The 17,816-nt window shown below is 38.3% G+C and overlaps 1 protein-coding gene across 1 annotated transcript; it reads left to right on the top strand.

The window, feature by feature from the left end:
• The first annotated feature begins 8,997 nt into the window (after positions 1-8,997).
• On the top strand, positions 8,998-9,939 carry LOC130032482 (olfactory receptor 2A1/2A42-like). The gene has a single exon (XM_056124039.1). It carries the CDS (start codon positions 8,998-9,000, stop codon positions 9,937-9,939), a length of 942 nt encoding a protein of 313 aa, XP_055980014.1.
• The last annotated feature ends 7,877 nt before the right edge of the window (positions 9,940-17,816 follow it).

Below are 17,816 nucleotides of genomic sequence, written 5' to 3'. Positions count from 1 at the left end.
TTGGTTGCAGAAGGCCAATACCACTGATTCTACTTTCACAGAGGAATCTGATATTTAATTAGCATATTTACATATATTTCAAAGAATGACCTTGTTCAAGTTCACAATCTTCTAACCCTGACATGAAAAATCACTCTGTATATATTTTCCTATTTATGATTGCATGACACAAATGTATTTATTTTCTGTCACGGTCTTTAAAGATAAAGGCACATTTCTCAGGGAAATCAAAAAGACTTTTCTAAATCTACAACCAGCTTACTGTATAATCCTTTAAAAGATTTCTCAATTGGTGAATTTAAAAAATAGGGTATAGGAGAAGCTTTATAAAGTCATGTTCACAGGAATATGTACAGATGAATAAAGTAGATTTAAAAAAAAGAAATGAATACAAAATACAATAGCTAAGGTCTTCTTAATCTTTTAGATATTAAGAAGGAAAAGAACTAAGAGAAAATGCATGATTTATTAATCTGTAGTTGTATTTTAAATTAATATATCTCAAGTGATACATTTAAAATCAGATTTACTGATGTTTTGTATAGAATACTACATACATTACTGTGATTTTTTTAAAGAAATGTGCTAAGTGAAGTTCCCATGAATTTGCAAAGATTTTTCTCCTAATGGTTTTTTTAATGTTGTAATGTTGGACCAAATTTTTCTGTGGCTAAATAAATCAATAAAATGATATTATCTCCTCTTGTCTACTATTAGAAAATAAAATTAGTTTTAAAATGATTTAAAACAGTGTTCTCATCTCATTGAAAAGCAATAAGATTTAGAGGTAAGTTAGAAATTTTAAGAATATAAGAATATAGTTATTATAACAAACCCTGGAGTCATTTTTTTCTGGGAGATACCATCAGATCATCATGAAACAGTGTCAATTAGTTTTAGGAACTGGGAATTAAGAGGAACTACATCACTGCACTAAAAGTATTTTATGTTATTGAACAAGTATAATTTCAACCAAAATATTAATGGTCTTGTTTATGGGTTTAATGTTTAGTCATTAATAGACTCAGGCTTACTTGAGCCAGGAGGAAAAAATGAATACTAATTTCTTTGTAAATCCCAATAGTCAGTTTATTAAACTATCATTTGAGCATCACTCTTTATCTTGTACTGCATTTACTTGTTCTGGATACTGTGGAGTACTGACAGTCCTCTATGGCCCAGTGCATCCAGGGTATGTAAGCAGAGTTCTGGAAGTCTCGGTTGCATGTCTCCTTAGAGAGGGCGGTAAGGAGATCCGTGATAAAATATTAACCACAGATGTTTTAAGATCTGTGAAAGATCTTAAAATGAAATATGAAAGATTCTCATATTAATGAAATATAAGATTCAGCTGTAGTCCGACCTTTCCACACTCACAGTCAAAGTCGGCCAGCATTTGTGCCGCTTGGCTAATGTTTGGTGTTATTAGAACAATGTCATCAGCAAATCTCCATTATAATCTGGAGATTATAATCAATCACAAGATTATCATGAGTTATCCAGATGCCAATTTCAAACTTTATAATGAAAAACATTATGCATTTTTTTCATGAAAAGGAGTTCCTACACATATTATCCAAGGTGTCCCAGTTCACTTAAAAAGTTAGAAGTAGTGAATTAAATTATATTCATCATATATGAATATAATATATATGAACCCACTGTAACACTGTCCTCCCATTGTTTGTTGATTTGCTTGAGTGGGCACCAGTAATGTCTTCATTGTGAGACTTGTTACTGTTTTTGGCATATCGAATACGCCACGGGAAACTTGCCAGGCTCTGCCGTGTGGGTGGGATACTCTCAGTAGCTTGCCGGGCTCTCTGAGAGGGACAGAGGAATCGAATCTGGGTCGACTATGTGCAAGGTAAACGCCCTACCCTCTGTGCTATCGCTCCAGCCCATATGAACCCAGAATTATAAAAATTAATATTAATGTTTAATATTTCTAAATTTAGTGGGTAAACTCTTTAAAAATACAATTATCATAAGATCTCATATATATATCAACTGAAGTTTCTATGTCTTGTGTTGTGTTTAGTAAGTTTTTACAAATTCAACCTCTTTTTTTTGCAATTTTTCAAGATACAAGTGAAACATCAAGCTTTTCACCATTCAACATAAAATTATATCACTTAAACAAAATAATTCTATGCTACATCTATTATTGCCTTTTAAGACTTTCTGAAGTACTCTCATTATTGATTTGTATAACCATTTCAATAATCAAAAGATATTTTGAAAACTGATTTTTGGGATTATTTAGTTGGGAGGTGTTTAAATAATTGAGCACTGATTTTTATTTATTCTTCAGTGGAAATTATATCCAAATTATAGTGAACCTTGCTATAGACATAAGTTATAAACATAGGATGAAATGAGATCAGTGATTACAGAAAACATCTAATGCTGTGTTAAGAATGTGTTGGATATGTCATATTCCTTTGTACGCACTTATGTTTTGTAAGTTTATGCTTTACCGAACCACTTTCAGAAGTTGTCCCCAAGTTAAAAGCTGTATTATGTGGCCAGAGAGCTAGCTAAAAGGGCTGGAGCACATGCTTTGCGCGTCGGAACCTCTGCAGAGAAGCAGAGAAAATTAGTTCCCAGAGGTACTTTGCCCTCTCATCAGAACTATTAATGTAACCCATGCTTCCACCACCGGCATCTCCAGCTGGACCTTCCGTTCTTACGTGGAATTATTTCCAAGGAAATTTCTTTCCACTTCTACTGCAACCCAGAGAGAACCAGAACCCCCGTGGGGAGAAGTTCAATGATATAGGCTAACACCCGAAGTTTATTCATTCTTCCGTATAATTCTGTTCCCCGATAGGCTCAGCTGAACCATCTGGAGATTTGGAACTGGGGCAGTTCTGGGATTCCTGTAATTTAAATAATGCTGAATACTCAAGAGTTCCGTTGAGTGATGTTGTCTTGGAGGTGTTCTCTGTGCCTGACTGTTTTCTAATTGTGCGTCCGCTGTGAATGAGAAAAGTAGGGCATAGTAGATTACTATGTGCCCCCGTCCCAGTGGCTGAGTACACACTTTACACTTCACACTCTTCTCCTTTCCTTAAGCTACAGGAGCTACCAGGCCCCGAAGAGAACAAAGACTCAGGAAGGTAAGTGAGGGCTCTGTGTTTCCCGCAGAAGCTTCCAGAAGGCTGGACATCAATAGCGTGCAAGTCCCATTCTAGACGATTGAGTTCACATACAGATGGTCACCAGCTTGCCTTACTTTTTTCTTTGTACCATTACTTCCTTCTATCTTTGTAGCCTTTGATCTTTGTTACTTAACACCCTGTTACAGGTAATCTATATTTAGGTATTTGGGAAAGAGAAATATATTTAAAACACGTATGACCGTCATTTATATTCTGTAAGAATGATGTAAAGGGAAGATTAAAAGTATAGTTCATAGACAATAATAAAAAAGTGTAGAAAGTTTAGTTAATTTTGTGTCCTAGGTTAGGACAAATCCATGTGATAACAATTTTCTTGGAATTGATGACGCTCTTTTATCAAAGTATGAAACTTCTACATTATGCAGAAAATGTAATAGATGAAGTAATTTTCCTAGAACATGAACATTATGATAGGTTACATTAGAGACGGATGTTACATTTTAAGAGAATTGACATATTCGCTATCCTATAATTTAGGCACTTAATTGTTAATAAACTTAATTAGCATAATATATACTAAACTTATAAGAACATATTTATTGCAATTGAATATGAAGTAAAATTAATTTTAACCCCTATATTATATTTTCTTTGCATTAAATGTAGCATTAAGCACAATATGTAAGTAAGTAAGTAAGTAAAGGCCCTCCCATTGATCATCGATTTGCTTGAGCGGGCCCAGTAACGTCTCCATTGGAGACTTTGTTGTTACTGTGTCTGGCATATCGAATACGTCACGGGGAGCTTGCCAGGCTCTGCCATGCGGGCAAGATACTCTCGGTAGCTTGCTGGGCTCTCCGAGAGGGGCGGAGGAATCGAACTCGGGTCGGCCATGTTGGCTGCATGCAAGGCAAACACCCTACCGCTGTGCTATCGCTCCAGCCCTACTGCTGTGCTATCGCTCCAGCACAATATGAGGTGGCTAGAAAGTAAGCACTCAATAAATAGCGAAGTGTTTGTGTGGAGTATAAGTCATTAGAGTGGGGATGGAAAAATTATACAACATGAGACCCACATGTGCCAAACACAGTAACAAGTGTCACAATGAAGACATTACTGGGTCCGCTCGAGCAAAATCAATGAACAATGGAAAGACAGTGACAGTGATATAGTACTGTAGGAGAGAACGACAGTTTATCATACTTTAAATTTTCTTTTCATACAATTTTTATATGCAATATACCTTTTAGTTTCTCCCTCTTTCTCTGATGTGCTTTTCAGTCAAATCTTCACAGAGCTCCAAACTCTCTAGCTACTTCATGCTTTAGCCCATAGCGAGAGCTCGGTAGTAAGATAATTAATAATTACCAACATTCAGATTCTTGAATGTATTGTGATTAGACTCTGACAAGTCTACTTGATGGTCCACAACAGTTGGAATAGCTGGAAGACGGATTTATCCATCAACCTATTTCTCCTCAAACAGCTTTCTGAAGTCTTGGTGTATAAGCACAACATCCACATGATGGATAGACTTTCAGCTCTCCTGCTTGCAAACAATCTGCTCATTTCAGCTGAACTTTGACTTACCCATCATCAGAATTTTAAAATTCTGCTTTACCTAGGACCACTGTGGGTCTGATCTTTAAAACTACAAATTCAATAAGTATAGCCATTTGGTTTACATATGGAGAAATTATTTTCTTCTTGGATATTTACTTTAGAATTTTAGATGCCTGTTTACTAAAGTAACAAATGATCAATTTTGAAATATTAAAATTATACATGTATAAAATCACATCTATCAAATATCTCTCAATTTAGAATTGAGATGCTTTTAATATTAAAATATCCTATCACTTCACATGATTTCATAAGAAATGATATGCTTGCATTAATTTGTTTTTAACCAATATGTTCCTATGTTTTAAGAGAAAAATGAAAGAGAAGTGTATCCAAGTTTTTTCAAATCTTAAAGCAGTCCTTCAGTTATTCCTTTGTTTATTTTCTTTTTTTCTTTTTTTAAAAAAAAACCTTTAGAGGGTAAAGAGGATTGAACTGGAATCTACACACGAAAAACAAATGCTTTTTCAGTTATTCTTGTCCAAAAACAATTGTTTTTGTTTTTTGGGTCACACCCAGCTGTGCTCAGGACTTATTTCTGGCTCTGTGTTCAGGAATTATTACTGGAAGGATACAAGAGACCATGTGTAGTTTGGTATCAAACTTGGTTTGGCTGTGTGGAAGGCCTTACTCACTGTACTTTCTCTCTGTCCTTTTTATCAAAATTTTAAAACACTTAATACATATAACAAGAGGTAAAATTCTTCTGAAATGCTATCTATTACTATTGTGTGGAGAAAGAAACTGAACTAGCCAAAATTAAATGGGATTAATCTTAACAGTAACTAGATCTGATATAAGATATCAAATTTTATGTATCTGTTTATTTGCTTTATCTATTCATATATCATTCAAAAAGTCTTCATTAATAGCAAGGTATATAAAGATGAATGTCTATTCTACTGCTTTACAATGAATTAAAATTTAAACTTAGAAGAGTTGTACTAAATGAATATTGTACTAAATGAATGCATTCTTCACTTTGACTATCAAAAAGCATAAGTTTTTCTGTATTTCTTTTATCATTTACTAATATTAATTATAAATTTATTAATAATTACATTAATCATGAGGGAAATTAAGAAAACAAGTATTTCATAAATGAGTGAAGTTAAGCCTATTTCTTAAAACCACTTCCCCATGCTTCCTGTGTTTAAAATATCAATTAAGAAAGTTCATTTGGCAAAAAAAATTTATCTATCAACCTAAAATTAAATGTCATCTATAAAAATATTACTCTCTATTTCCATTTTAGAAATATTATATTTACTAATATAATTAATATGATATATTTCATATTTCTAAAGTATATTACTCTCTTGTCAAACTGATTTGACAATATATTAGTAATGCTTATTAGGAAACAGACATACATTGATATTAGGAATAGAATTATTTATAGGGTCTGTGTTGATAGAATAACTGTCCAGCATTTGGCTCTCACTTTTTATTTTTTTTCTTTAATTTTGTTGAGTCACTGTGAAATAGTTACAAGTTTTCGTGTTTGGGTTACAATCACTCAGTGATCAAACACCCATCCCTCCACCAGTGCCCATTTCCCACCACCAATATCCCTGGTGCATCCCACCTTTCTCACCCTCCCCCTGCCTCCATGGCAGACATTATTCTCCATAATCTCTCTCTACTTTTGGACATTATGGTTTGGCTCTCACTTTTTAGATTCAACTTGGAAATTTTTGTTTAGGATCTCTGTCATACTTTCCAAAGAAAACTATTACTATGTATAAATAAGGATATTCGATGTTGATCTACTTCAAATTTAACTGTACCTGCAGAATGAGTTAGATTTTGCTGATAAACAAATTCCTTCTTTGTAAAAACAACTGCTCAAGAAGATAACATTAATGCTAAGAGAAGAACAGGGAGGCTAATCAGAAACCCTACTGATGAGAGTAATTGATTACTGGTCAACAAAGGAATCCTTTCTAGATGGTAGACATAGAATCACCAGATGACATACATCTTGTGCAAAATAGTCATGTTTCTTTTCTTATAAAAATTATCAAAGATAATGGGGTCAGAGCGATAGTACGACAGGTAGGGCATTTGCCTTGCACACGGCCGACCCGGGTTTGATCCCCAGCATCCCATGTGATCTCCCCAGCACCGCCAGTAGTAATTCCTGAGTGTAGAGCCAAGAACAACTCCTGAGCATCACTGGTTTTGACCCAAAAAGAAAAAAAATTATCAATACACTGGCTAATGTTATCCTCTGATCTTATGGGGGGTTTTGTTTTTTATTTATTTATTTATTTATTTATTTTTATTAGTGAAACACCATGAGATACAGTTATAGACTTACAAATTTTTGTGCTTGGGTTTCAGTTATACAATGATCAAGTACCCATCCCTCCACCAGCGCCCATCCTCTGTTGATCTCTTTTTTCCCAATACCTTCTGCAAATAGCCCACATCACAGACTATGTTAGAATTCAACATCAAAGCATCACCTTTAATGGAATTTTAGAAACCCCCCCATTTCTCAAGTCATTCATTGTTTTTGTTTTTATTCATGTGTATCTTCCACCACTTATCTGTCAGCATGGTTTGTTGCCTCTTTTATTCAATTTTTTAGGGGAGCATCTCTTGAACATCCTCTGTTGGTAGTAATAACAGCTAAACTGGAAAAATTCAAAAACAACTCTTTTATCTTTGAAATTCTGGAGACATAGCAATTCCTCAAGTTAGTTTTGCTTTTAATGGAAATAACGAATGCTTTGCACTAGAAATAATATTGAATTTTAATTGGTTTCATGAGAAAGCTAGTATATAAGAATTTTTTAAAGCTAAGGTCAACAGTTTAGCATACCAAGAATTCATAGATGGTCTCATGACTAACTTATCAATACTCTTATCGGTTAAGTGATAAAGTCAGTTTTCAATTTGATAACATTGTTTATATTACCAAATTACAAATCTAGTCAATATTTGTCTCTGATGTTAGTCACTAGTGTTTTGACTTAAGTAGCCAATTCATGCTTTTTTTTCTATTACAGGATTTTACAATACATATTATAAATACAAATAATAGGCTTAAACTGACATCCATATAAGTCTATTCCTCCTCATTTCATTCTAGACTATGATCTTTTTTATTGTCTTGATTCAAGGATTTTATACCATGAGAAAAATCTAGGGAATGCATGGAAATTGTGCTTCAATTGTTTCCAATTGCATATCCATACATATCTACTATAACGACCTCCAAATTCTTGAGACCAGACAGGAACACATAAACATTTAAACCTCTTAAATCTTGATGAAAAACACATTTCCCTAAACTCTGGGAAACTGATAAATATACAATGATAGATCAGTAATTCTAGAGATCAGTTTTCAAATTTGTAAATTTTGGGTTGTTTTACCCAAGATAATAATACATATTTTCTAAACACATATATGACATTCAAGTATACTATGTAGGTATCATAAAACTATACAATTTTTTGATAACTATATTCTCTTTTTCTCTACCACCTAGCCAAAAACCTGCGATAAAAATGATTGATTTTTGATTTACTTCCTATAATGTTGTATCAAATTCTGTTAAAGATTTAGTTACTATAAAGAAATAAGTTATAAATTTAATTGAATTAAAATAGTTTGATTATTTCCAGGACTATTCTCATTTGCGTAGGCTTTCCATTTCTGATTATTACATCAATACAATAATTCTCTTACATATCTAGACATACGCAGCTATAAAATGATCCACATTTTAATATATTTTCCTTCACATTTTGTTAGAGTTTTCTTTTTTGTTTTGGGAGCCATACTCAACAGTTCTCAGACCTGACTCCTAGCACTGTACTCAGGGATCACTCCTTGCAGTGCACTCCTAATCCCAGGCAGTGTTCTGTGGATCAGATGGGATGTCAGAAATTAAGCCCAGGTTGGCTGTGAGCAAGACAAAAGAACCCTGCCCTCTTTAATATCTCTCTGCCTCCTTGTATTTCTTAATTTTATCAGTATCAATGGTTCTAGGTAAGACATATTACTGTTCTATAAAAATTTGAAGTCAGTTTATTTAATGCTTACTGGGCAACACTTGAATTTGTAAAATAAATCAGAGTCTACATCCTACATCCCTTCTTCTGTTTTCTCTTTCTTTATAGCTGAATTCTGGTTTTGATAAGTTTTGATAAGTTTTGAGGTGAATTTTATAAAAATTTAAGAAAATAGGTTTGGAAATATCACATCACATTCTGGTTGTCTCTGTAATAGTGAAATGAAGGAAAATCAGACAACGGTTACAGAGTTTATCCTACTGGGATTTGGTCTTGGTCCAAAGATTCAGATTTTCCTTTTTGGACTCTTCTCTCTGTTCTACATCATCACCCTACTGGGGAACGGGGTCATCCTGGGGCTCATCTCCCTGGACTCCAGACTGCACACCCCCATGTACTTCTTCCTGTCCCACCTGGCCATCGTGGACATCGCCTATGCCTGCAACACGGTACCCCAGATGCTGGTCAACCTTCTGGACCCAGCCAAGCCCATCTCCTTTGCCGGCTGCCTCACACAGACTTTTCTCTTTCTGGCTTTTGCTCTCACTGAGTGTCTCCTCCTGGTGGTGATGTCCTATGATCGGTACGTGGCCATCTGCCACCCACTCCGCTACTCCGTCATCATGAGCTGGAGACTCTGCATCTCCCTGGTGGTCGCCTCCTGGCTCTGCGGCTCCCTTCTAGCTCTGGTCCACGTGTCTCTCATCCTGAGGCTGCCCTTCTGTGGGCCTCATGAGATCAATCACTTCTTCTGTGAGATCCTGTCTGTCCTCAAGCTGGCCTGCGCTGACACCACACTCAACAAAATCGTCATCTTCGTTGCCTGTGTCTTCATCCTAGTGGGGCCCCTCAGCCTGGTGCTGGTGTCCTACGCGCGCATCCTCATGGCCATCCTCAGGATCCAGTCAGGGGAGGGCCGCAGGAAGGCCTTCTCCACCTGCTCCTCCCACCTCTGCGTGGTGGGGCTCTTCTTTGGTAGTGCCATAGTTATGTACATGGCCCCCAAATCCCGCCACCCAGAGGAGCAGCAGAAGATCCTCTTCCTGTTTTACAGTTTTTTCAACCCTATGTTGAACCCTCTGATCTACAGCCTGAGGAATGCAGAGGTTAAGGGCGCCCTGAGGCGAGTGCTGGGTAAGGGAAGTCACTCCCAGATGCAGTGAGATGTGAGTCACCACCCACCAATGCTTCCCTAGAGTACCAAATCCCACCTCATTTCATTGCTTTCTTATTCGCTCAGAATAAGTCATCCTAGAGACTTTGGAGAGCTCCTTTGATTCATTCATATTTGGATTCCACTACCTTGGCTATATTTTTTTAACTGTTCCATCACTTTGATTGGTCATATATGCATAATTCATTATATAACTCTTTCAAAATAATTAGATATTGCAAGAATCATTTATGATTCTGCTCTGATTGCACAAATACTTGACACAAGAAATCACGCTTACAAATACCCAAGCTTTCTTAAAGGAATATTTTAATAAGGAAAATAGGTCTTGCTACACCCTCCATCACATCGCTGTGGTACACCCCCCCACACACACCCATTCAGCCCAGCCTCTTGTCTTCTCTCTCCTCATGGTCTCCCCATCACACCCCACAAAGCCAACCACGATAGAGCTACAGCTGCTCCTTTTCAACTACAAGATTCGCACTGCTAAGATTTTAGACTTCTTGGGGCCAGAGAGATAGTACAGTGGGTAGGGCACTTGTCCTGCATGCAGCCAACCCAGGTTCGACCCCAGCATCCCATATGGTCCCTTGAACACTGTACCTTGGCTATTTTTAATGCTATCTGTAATGTTATTTTTTTTTCATGAAGCTGCTTATTTGGGAAAATTTGAGGGAAAATAATTATTTTATCTGCTAATATAAATCCCAAAAGAGGTTTTTTTTTTTAAAAAAAAAGACATTCTGCTTCTGAATTTATTAGGTGTGGTCACAAATGTTACAGTAGAAAGTGTTCCTCCAGGGTGCCATATCAATAGAAAAAAAATTTAAGATAGTGCTGCCACAAGCAGAATCCTAACTCATAGATATGTTTGTTTACCCATGAATTATACTTCTTCATAAAAATAGTGTAACCAACTTTCTATTTAGACTTGGAAGAAAGTTGATTTTATTGATTAAACTCTTTAATGCGCCTTACAGTTTTCTGTGGTAAGAAAGTGAGTGTGTGTACATATTCAGATGGCATTCCTGGAAATTACCCAACAAAATCAACTTTCCAATCTACCTTGGGTTCTGTTTTTTTTTTAAGATGGTGAGGGGTTTTCTGTTTTTTCTTTCTTTTTTTATTGAATGGGCTGGAGCGATAGCAGAACAGGTGGGGCATTTGCCTTGCATGCGGCTGACCCGGGTTCGATTCCTCCATCTCTCTCGGAGAGCCCAGCAAGCTACCAAGAGTATCCCGCCCACACAGCAGAGCCTGGCAAGCTCCCTATGGCATATTCAATATGCCAGAAACAGTAACCATCAGTCTCACAATGGAAACATTACTGCTGCCTGCTGAGCAAATTGATGAACAACGGAGGACAGTGCTACAGTGTTTTTATTGAATAACTGTGAGTTATACAGTTACAAAGTTGTTCATGGTTGGATTTCACTCATACTATTTTCCCTCCCTTCATCAGTGCACATTTCTCATTTCCCAACACCCATGTTCTCATTCTATCACCACTTCACTCCTCTCTCTCTCTCTCTCTCCCCCCTTCCATCCTCCCTCCCTCCTTTCTAGGCATTATGGTTCTCCATATAGGCAGTGAAGGGTTATCGTATGTATCACTATACCTCCTTTCAGCACTCAGTTCTTGTCAAGTGCAATCATTTCCAACTATCCTTGTCATAGTGGTCCCTACTCTGTCCTAATTGCTCTCCCCCCTCTCACTTGTGGCAAACTTTTAACTATGGACCAATCTTTCTGGCCCTCATTTCTACTTTGGGTATTGGTCTCATACCATGTTGTATTTTTTATTTTGTCCTGAAAATGAGTGTAATCATTCTATGTCTCTCCCTCTCCCCATGATTCATTTCACTCAGCATGAAACTCTCCATGTCCATCGATGTATAAGCAAATTTCATGACTTCCCTTTTCCTGGTGGCTGCATAGTATTCCACTGTATAGATGTACCATGGTTTCTTTAGCCAGTTGTTTGTTGTCAGGCACTTGGGTTGTTTTCATATTCTGGCAATTGTGAATAATGCTGAAACACACATAGAAGTGCAAATGGCTTTCCTGCCGTGTGTTTTTGGGTCCCTGGGGTATATTCCCAGGAGGGGTATTACTGGGTCACACGGAAACTCAATTTCTAGTTTTTTTTTTGATGAATGCCTATATTGTTTTCCAAAAAGACTTCTCCAATTGACATTCCCATTATCAGTGAATGAGAATCACATTTTCCCTGCATTTATGCCAGAACTGGTTGTTCTATTTGATGTGTACCTTGGATTTTTGATGAATACTTGTTTCTAAACTCTTCTTAACTTCTCAGGGTATGATCCCTCTGAATAAACACATGCACTTAATTTAGATGGTATCACAACCAAAATACCTATTGCTGGATATAGACACAAAGCACTAAGCAGAGAAAACTGTGGGGAAATAAAGGATCTTAATAACAGTTAACATCATTAAGTACTTGTCCTGGGCTTTCTATTACACATTTGTAGCTAATTTTATCATTATAACATGTTAATTTTTCATTATCTTATCTTATAAAAGAAATGAATAAAATGTTAAATATTATACTGATACCTCAGGAATCTAATTACCAAACCTCTACTTAACATGACAATATGGTTCATTATTAATGCCATAAAACTACTGCTAACTTATCCCAACCACAGTACATGTTATTTGGTTGTGAGTTTATTTTCAGTCTATGGCATGATGTGGCCAGGAGAATCAGACATGGCTTACATAAGGCTTCTTGTTCCACTTGGTGAGTTCTATGAGTATAATTGTAAAGAAAAATGATCAAGTTTATAAAGGTATACAGCACAGACATGGTTGAAATAGAACCTATTCTTTTTGAGATTAAATGTTTACTTTAAAATTAAGCATAGTGATAAAACCCAGTAGCAAAACATTTCCAATTTCATACACACACACACAGAGACACACACAGCTCACACATATACACACACTTAGTTATTAAGAGCTTGCTCTTGCAAGTCACTCTTCTAAATACCTTTTTAAAAAAACTTTTTGGCGGGGTCACACTCGGCGATGCACAGGAGTTACTCTTGGCTCTGCATTCAGGAATACTTCTGGTGGTACTCAGGGGACTATATGGGGTGATGGGAATTGAGCCCAGGTTGGCTGTGTGCAAAGCAAACGCCCTACCCGCTGTGCTATCTCTCCAGTCCCCTAAGTACCATTTTTAATGCTAAATAAAAACTATTTAGAGAAACTATTGAAACTATTATTAATTGGTATTAAGGTGAGAAATCAGAAACATGAAGAAATTAAGTAGCTTAAGTACTCTTCAGCCAGCCAGTAACTTGTCCAAGATCAAACTTGAGCAACTGAATTTCCAAACCTGTAACTACATAAAAATAAAAGAGCTCTTCAAGTACAAAAGTAGGAGATGGAGAAGTAAGAGGAAGAAGAGTAAGAGAAAGACTCTTTCAACCTGTAGTCAAGGATGGGATGGGCTACAGATACAAAAAGGACTACTTTGCTAAAGCATTGACAGTGGAGGAGTAAGGTGGAAGCGAGGATGAGGTTACCTGAAAGCACTCTGCCTCCAAAAACTGAGGGTGCAACCGAAAGGACAATACCCAGAAATCAATGGGAGAATGGGTTGACATTGCAATCTTAAACTGACAATTCACCAAGTGAAGAGAGTAGGAGTTACTGTTGTGTATCCAAATGGATATGGTGAATAATTCCAATATTTCCTAATACCATCATAAATGATTGGTTAGCTCTATGGCATACTGCACGTTGTATTACAAAAATTGGCGCGATGCTCTCCCACAGTGGGATAAAGGGTAAAGAGCTGGTCTCCAGGTTCGTCTCAAGGGAAGCAATCTCCCTCGATACACAGCAGAACAGCAGAAACACCTGTGACTCAGAGCAACTCAGGGAGTGTCCTATGTCAACCTGTAACTCTCAGAACTCTTCTAGGGTTAGCCCAGGTGTGCCAGAAGCCCAGAATGCTGCCCAGGATGAGGCATATTTGGAGCTAAAGATTAGGGGTCTACGGGGTCAGAGCGATAGTACAGTAGGTAGGGCATTTGCTTTGCACGTGGCCAACCTGAGTTCAATCTCCAGCATCCCATATGGTCTCGCAAGCACTGCCAGAAGTATTTCCTAAGTGTTGAGTCAGGAGTAACCCCTAGCATCGCAGGGTGTGACCCACAATGCAAAATAAATAAAGATTGAAAAAAAAGATTAGGGGTCTACCATTGCTCTCTCTCTCCCAGCACCCCTTATATCCTGCCCGGCTCTGCCTCCCTTCCATGAATTACACAGAAAGAGAACCAGTTAGGCGTCATCACAAAATTTGTTGTAAAGTAAAGGGCTTCAGATTTTGTTTTATAACCTCGAACAATTTTTTGATCTTGACCCTAGAATTCACAACACACTTTTCAATTATGCATCCTCTCCTCATGAGGAAAAGGACAAGAATCACTTCACCTCTTCATTCCAAAAGCTTAAAATAGAACCCATGCCAGCGGGCACACTTTGAAAATGTTAGGGTTATGCACACAGGAGATATTGTTTTATTAACATTAAGTCAAAAATTACTCCATTTCTCTTGGGGTTGCTAAACCACTCGAGTCTGGTACCAAGGTCACACTGGCACAGATGGGTTGTCCAACCTTTAGTCTGCGTGTCTTGGCTTGTTTCTGCAAATCCTCTGCAAGTTCAGGAGGCATCTCAACCTTGGAGGAAGCAGTCTTTGTCAGGGGAGCAAGGAGACACCCAGCGCTGCTCAGGGCTTACTCCTAACTCTGCACTTAGGGATTACCCCATGCGGAGTATGAGGGACCACATGGGATGCAGGAATAGAAACCAGTTGGCTGTGTGCAAGGCAAGTGCGCTACCCACTATGGCCTGCAGGGGACAGTCTTGCCAGGAGTTCCACTCACAATCCAGACACAGGAACCTCGTCAAGGGTCCCCGCAAGAAATTCTCTCTCTCCACCCAGTAAGAAATCACAGGTTATTTGTTGTAAGGTTAAAAAGGGCTTCAGATTTTTTAAATTTATTCATTCATTTATTTATTTATTGAATCACTGTAGGAAAAGTTACAAAGCTTTCAGGTTTAAGTCTCGGTCATGCAAATATCAAACACATTTCCCTTTACCAATACTTATTTTTCACCACGAAGAACCCCAATAAGTCCCCTCCCCCAGCCCTCCCAATGCCTGTGAGGCAGATGGATTCTAGTTAACACTCTATCTACTTTGATTAGATTCATTGTTTCGACAGAGGGGCACCACTACTATTTAGAGTTTCACAAATCACAAATCATCCTGTTAATCGTCGATTGCCTCAAGCAGGCCCCAGTAACGTCTCCTTCATCCTAGCCCTGAGATTATATTCAAGGCTCTTTAGGAGAATGAGACCCATCATTGTTACTGGTATTTGGCATATTGGGTACGCCACGGGGAGTTTGCCAGACTCTGCCGTGTGGGCAGGCTACATTCGGTAGCCTGCCAGTTTGTCCAAAGTAGGAATGAGATAATAAGATGTCATAATAGGATGCCTACTCGGATTTGGGCCGAGCATCCTCCACCTATTTAGAGTTTACACCCCCAAATCAGACATGCTGAAAAGGCATTGTGAAATAATTTGTTTTTTACAGCTGGTCACAAGAATCAAAAGATGTCGCGCGGCCGTGATAGTGGCCACACGATTTTGGTTTTCTGGTACTTTACTTATTAAGCCTGGAAGTATTTCTGCTGAGAGTCAGATAATTATGAGATTGGTTTCTGTGCTCTGGAGCCATGGCTGTGCCGGATAGCCGCTCATGGGGGGCAACTCCTGACCTTGGTAGGGTGTGAAGGACAAGCCGGGAACGCACCCCTTCCCATGAGGTTTCAGTAGCCCCATCACGACCTGGCTCATACCTGGCTTTCCATAAGGCTCCGAAGTGGCTGCCATCTTTCTTTCCAGAGGGAACAAGGCAGAAGGGAGCAACACCCTTTCCCTTCCGGGCAGGCATGGTGATTTGTTGTAAGGTAAAAAGGGCTTCAGATTTTGTTTTTTAACCTCGAACAATTTTTTGATCTTGACCCTGGAATTCACAGCATGCTTCTCAATTATCTATCTTCTCCTTATGAGGAAAAGGACAAGAATCACTTCACCTCTTCATTCCAAAATCTTAACCTTCCCAACAACACTTGGTGAGCGAGGCCCAAACCCTTGTGAAACAGGGCTGGGGAGATAGCACAGAGGGTAAGGCGCTTGCCTTGTACGTGGCTGACCTAGGTTTGATCCCAAATTATTTCACAATCCCACTGAGCATGCTGGGATTCCTGAGCACAGAGCCAGGAGCAATCCCTGAGCACCACCGGGTGTGGCTCCCAAACAAACCCCCCACAAAAAAAGAATAAAAAAAACCTTGTTAGACAAATTAAGGACCTTTAACTGTTAGCTCAATTACAAATGTTCCTTGATGAGCTGTTCCTGTTAACCTTTCTTTAAATCCCTCTCAATGTGGGCTACAGTAACATTTAAATATAATTGTAGCTGGTAGTATTGAACTCTTAGTATCTGGTGAATCCTATGTTCCAAATACTTTAGAGCTGGGAGCTAGGTCAACAACGGAAATGTATACTTTGCTTGCAGTTATTCTTGATTCAATCCCTGACACCTCATAGTCTCCTGAGCACTATCAAGAGTGACCCATAGCACTGAACTAGGACAGGAGTAGCCCCTGATCACTGATCTGAGAGTAGCCCAAAAGCCAAAATAAAGAAACAAACACATAAATAAATAAAAATATTTTAATGCACTCTTCACACCAAGCATATGGAATAAGACCAGTGGTATTCTTATATCACGCTGAGAAAAATGAAAAATAGAGTTAGTTGACCCACAGTGAAAGGATTATTTACTGCTAGAAGCATAATTTAAGACCACATGGTCTGGCTTTAGTAACCTTGAACCAACATTTTCTAGAGAAGGCTCAATAATGCCCTTAACTGGAGTAGCTGACCTTTGTACATTACAGGGGACATTCAATAATAAAATTTTACTGGCTGACCAAAGGAATAGTTATTGTGCGTAAATATCAACCTACAATTTATGGGCTGGGAATGCATGGCTGTCATTCTCTTAAATGTTTTATTATTCACTGCCTAGGCCTTGCTTAGCCTATATTTTATGCGAGATCTATGAATAGTCAGGAATATGCTATTGCTCCATAACCATGATGAAAAAAGGAAATAAATAAGATAAACATTTGGTATTTGATTGAAAACCACTCTAGGAGATTTCTTCTCTCAGAGGAAGGGGTGGAGATTTGCTTCTCAAAACAACACCCAAAAGGAGAGAGAGAACAAAAGGGAATGCCCTGCCACAGAGGCAGGGTGGGATGGGGAGGTTGGGGGGGTGCGAGGGATACTGGGATCAGTGGTGGTGGAGAATGGGCACTGGTGGAGGGATGGGTACTCAATCACTGTATAACTGAAACCCAAGCACAAAAATTTGTAAGTCTACAACTGTACCTCATGGTGTTTCACTAATAAAAATTAAAAAAAAAAAAAAGAATGTGCCAGATCACGGAACCTGTGATTCTGAAGGTGCTTGCTGTGGACTGTGAAGTCATGGTAGGGTGTTGCCCCTGGAAACTCCGGCATGGGGGTGGAGACAATTGGGGCGGTACCACTGAAGACCTTAGGGATGGGAACCGCATGTGGAAGCCCATTCACTGGCCACTGCCATTGGCATCTGCTGCATCTTTGGCATGTGAACCAGGGCCTGTCCGCCAAGACCTGTGGGCCTGTGGGATTGTGATCTACTGCTTAAGTGTAAGTTACTCTTCACTCCAGGTCGTTAGGAGGAGACAAACACAATG

Source organism: Sorex fumeus, unplaced genomic scaffold (genome assembly GCF_029834395.1).
Source record: "Sorex fumeus unplaced genomic scaffold, SorFum_2.1 ptg000048l, whole genome shotgun sequence".
NCBI lineage: Eukaryota > Metazoa > Chordata > Mammalia > Eulipotyphla > Soricidae > Sorex > Sorex fumeus.
Note: the sequence above shows the minus strand (reverse complement) of the source record. Positions and strands in the feature narration are given on the sequence as shown.

Bases quoted from the DNA above. Each gene is read 5' to 3' on its own strand.
- LOC130032482 (XM_056124039.1), top strand. From the start codon at position 8,998: ATGAAGGAAAATCAGACAACGGTTACAGAGTTTATCCTACTGGGATTT.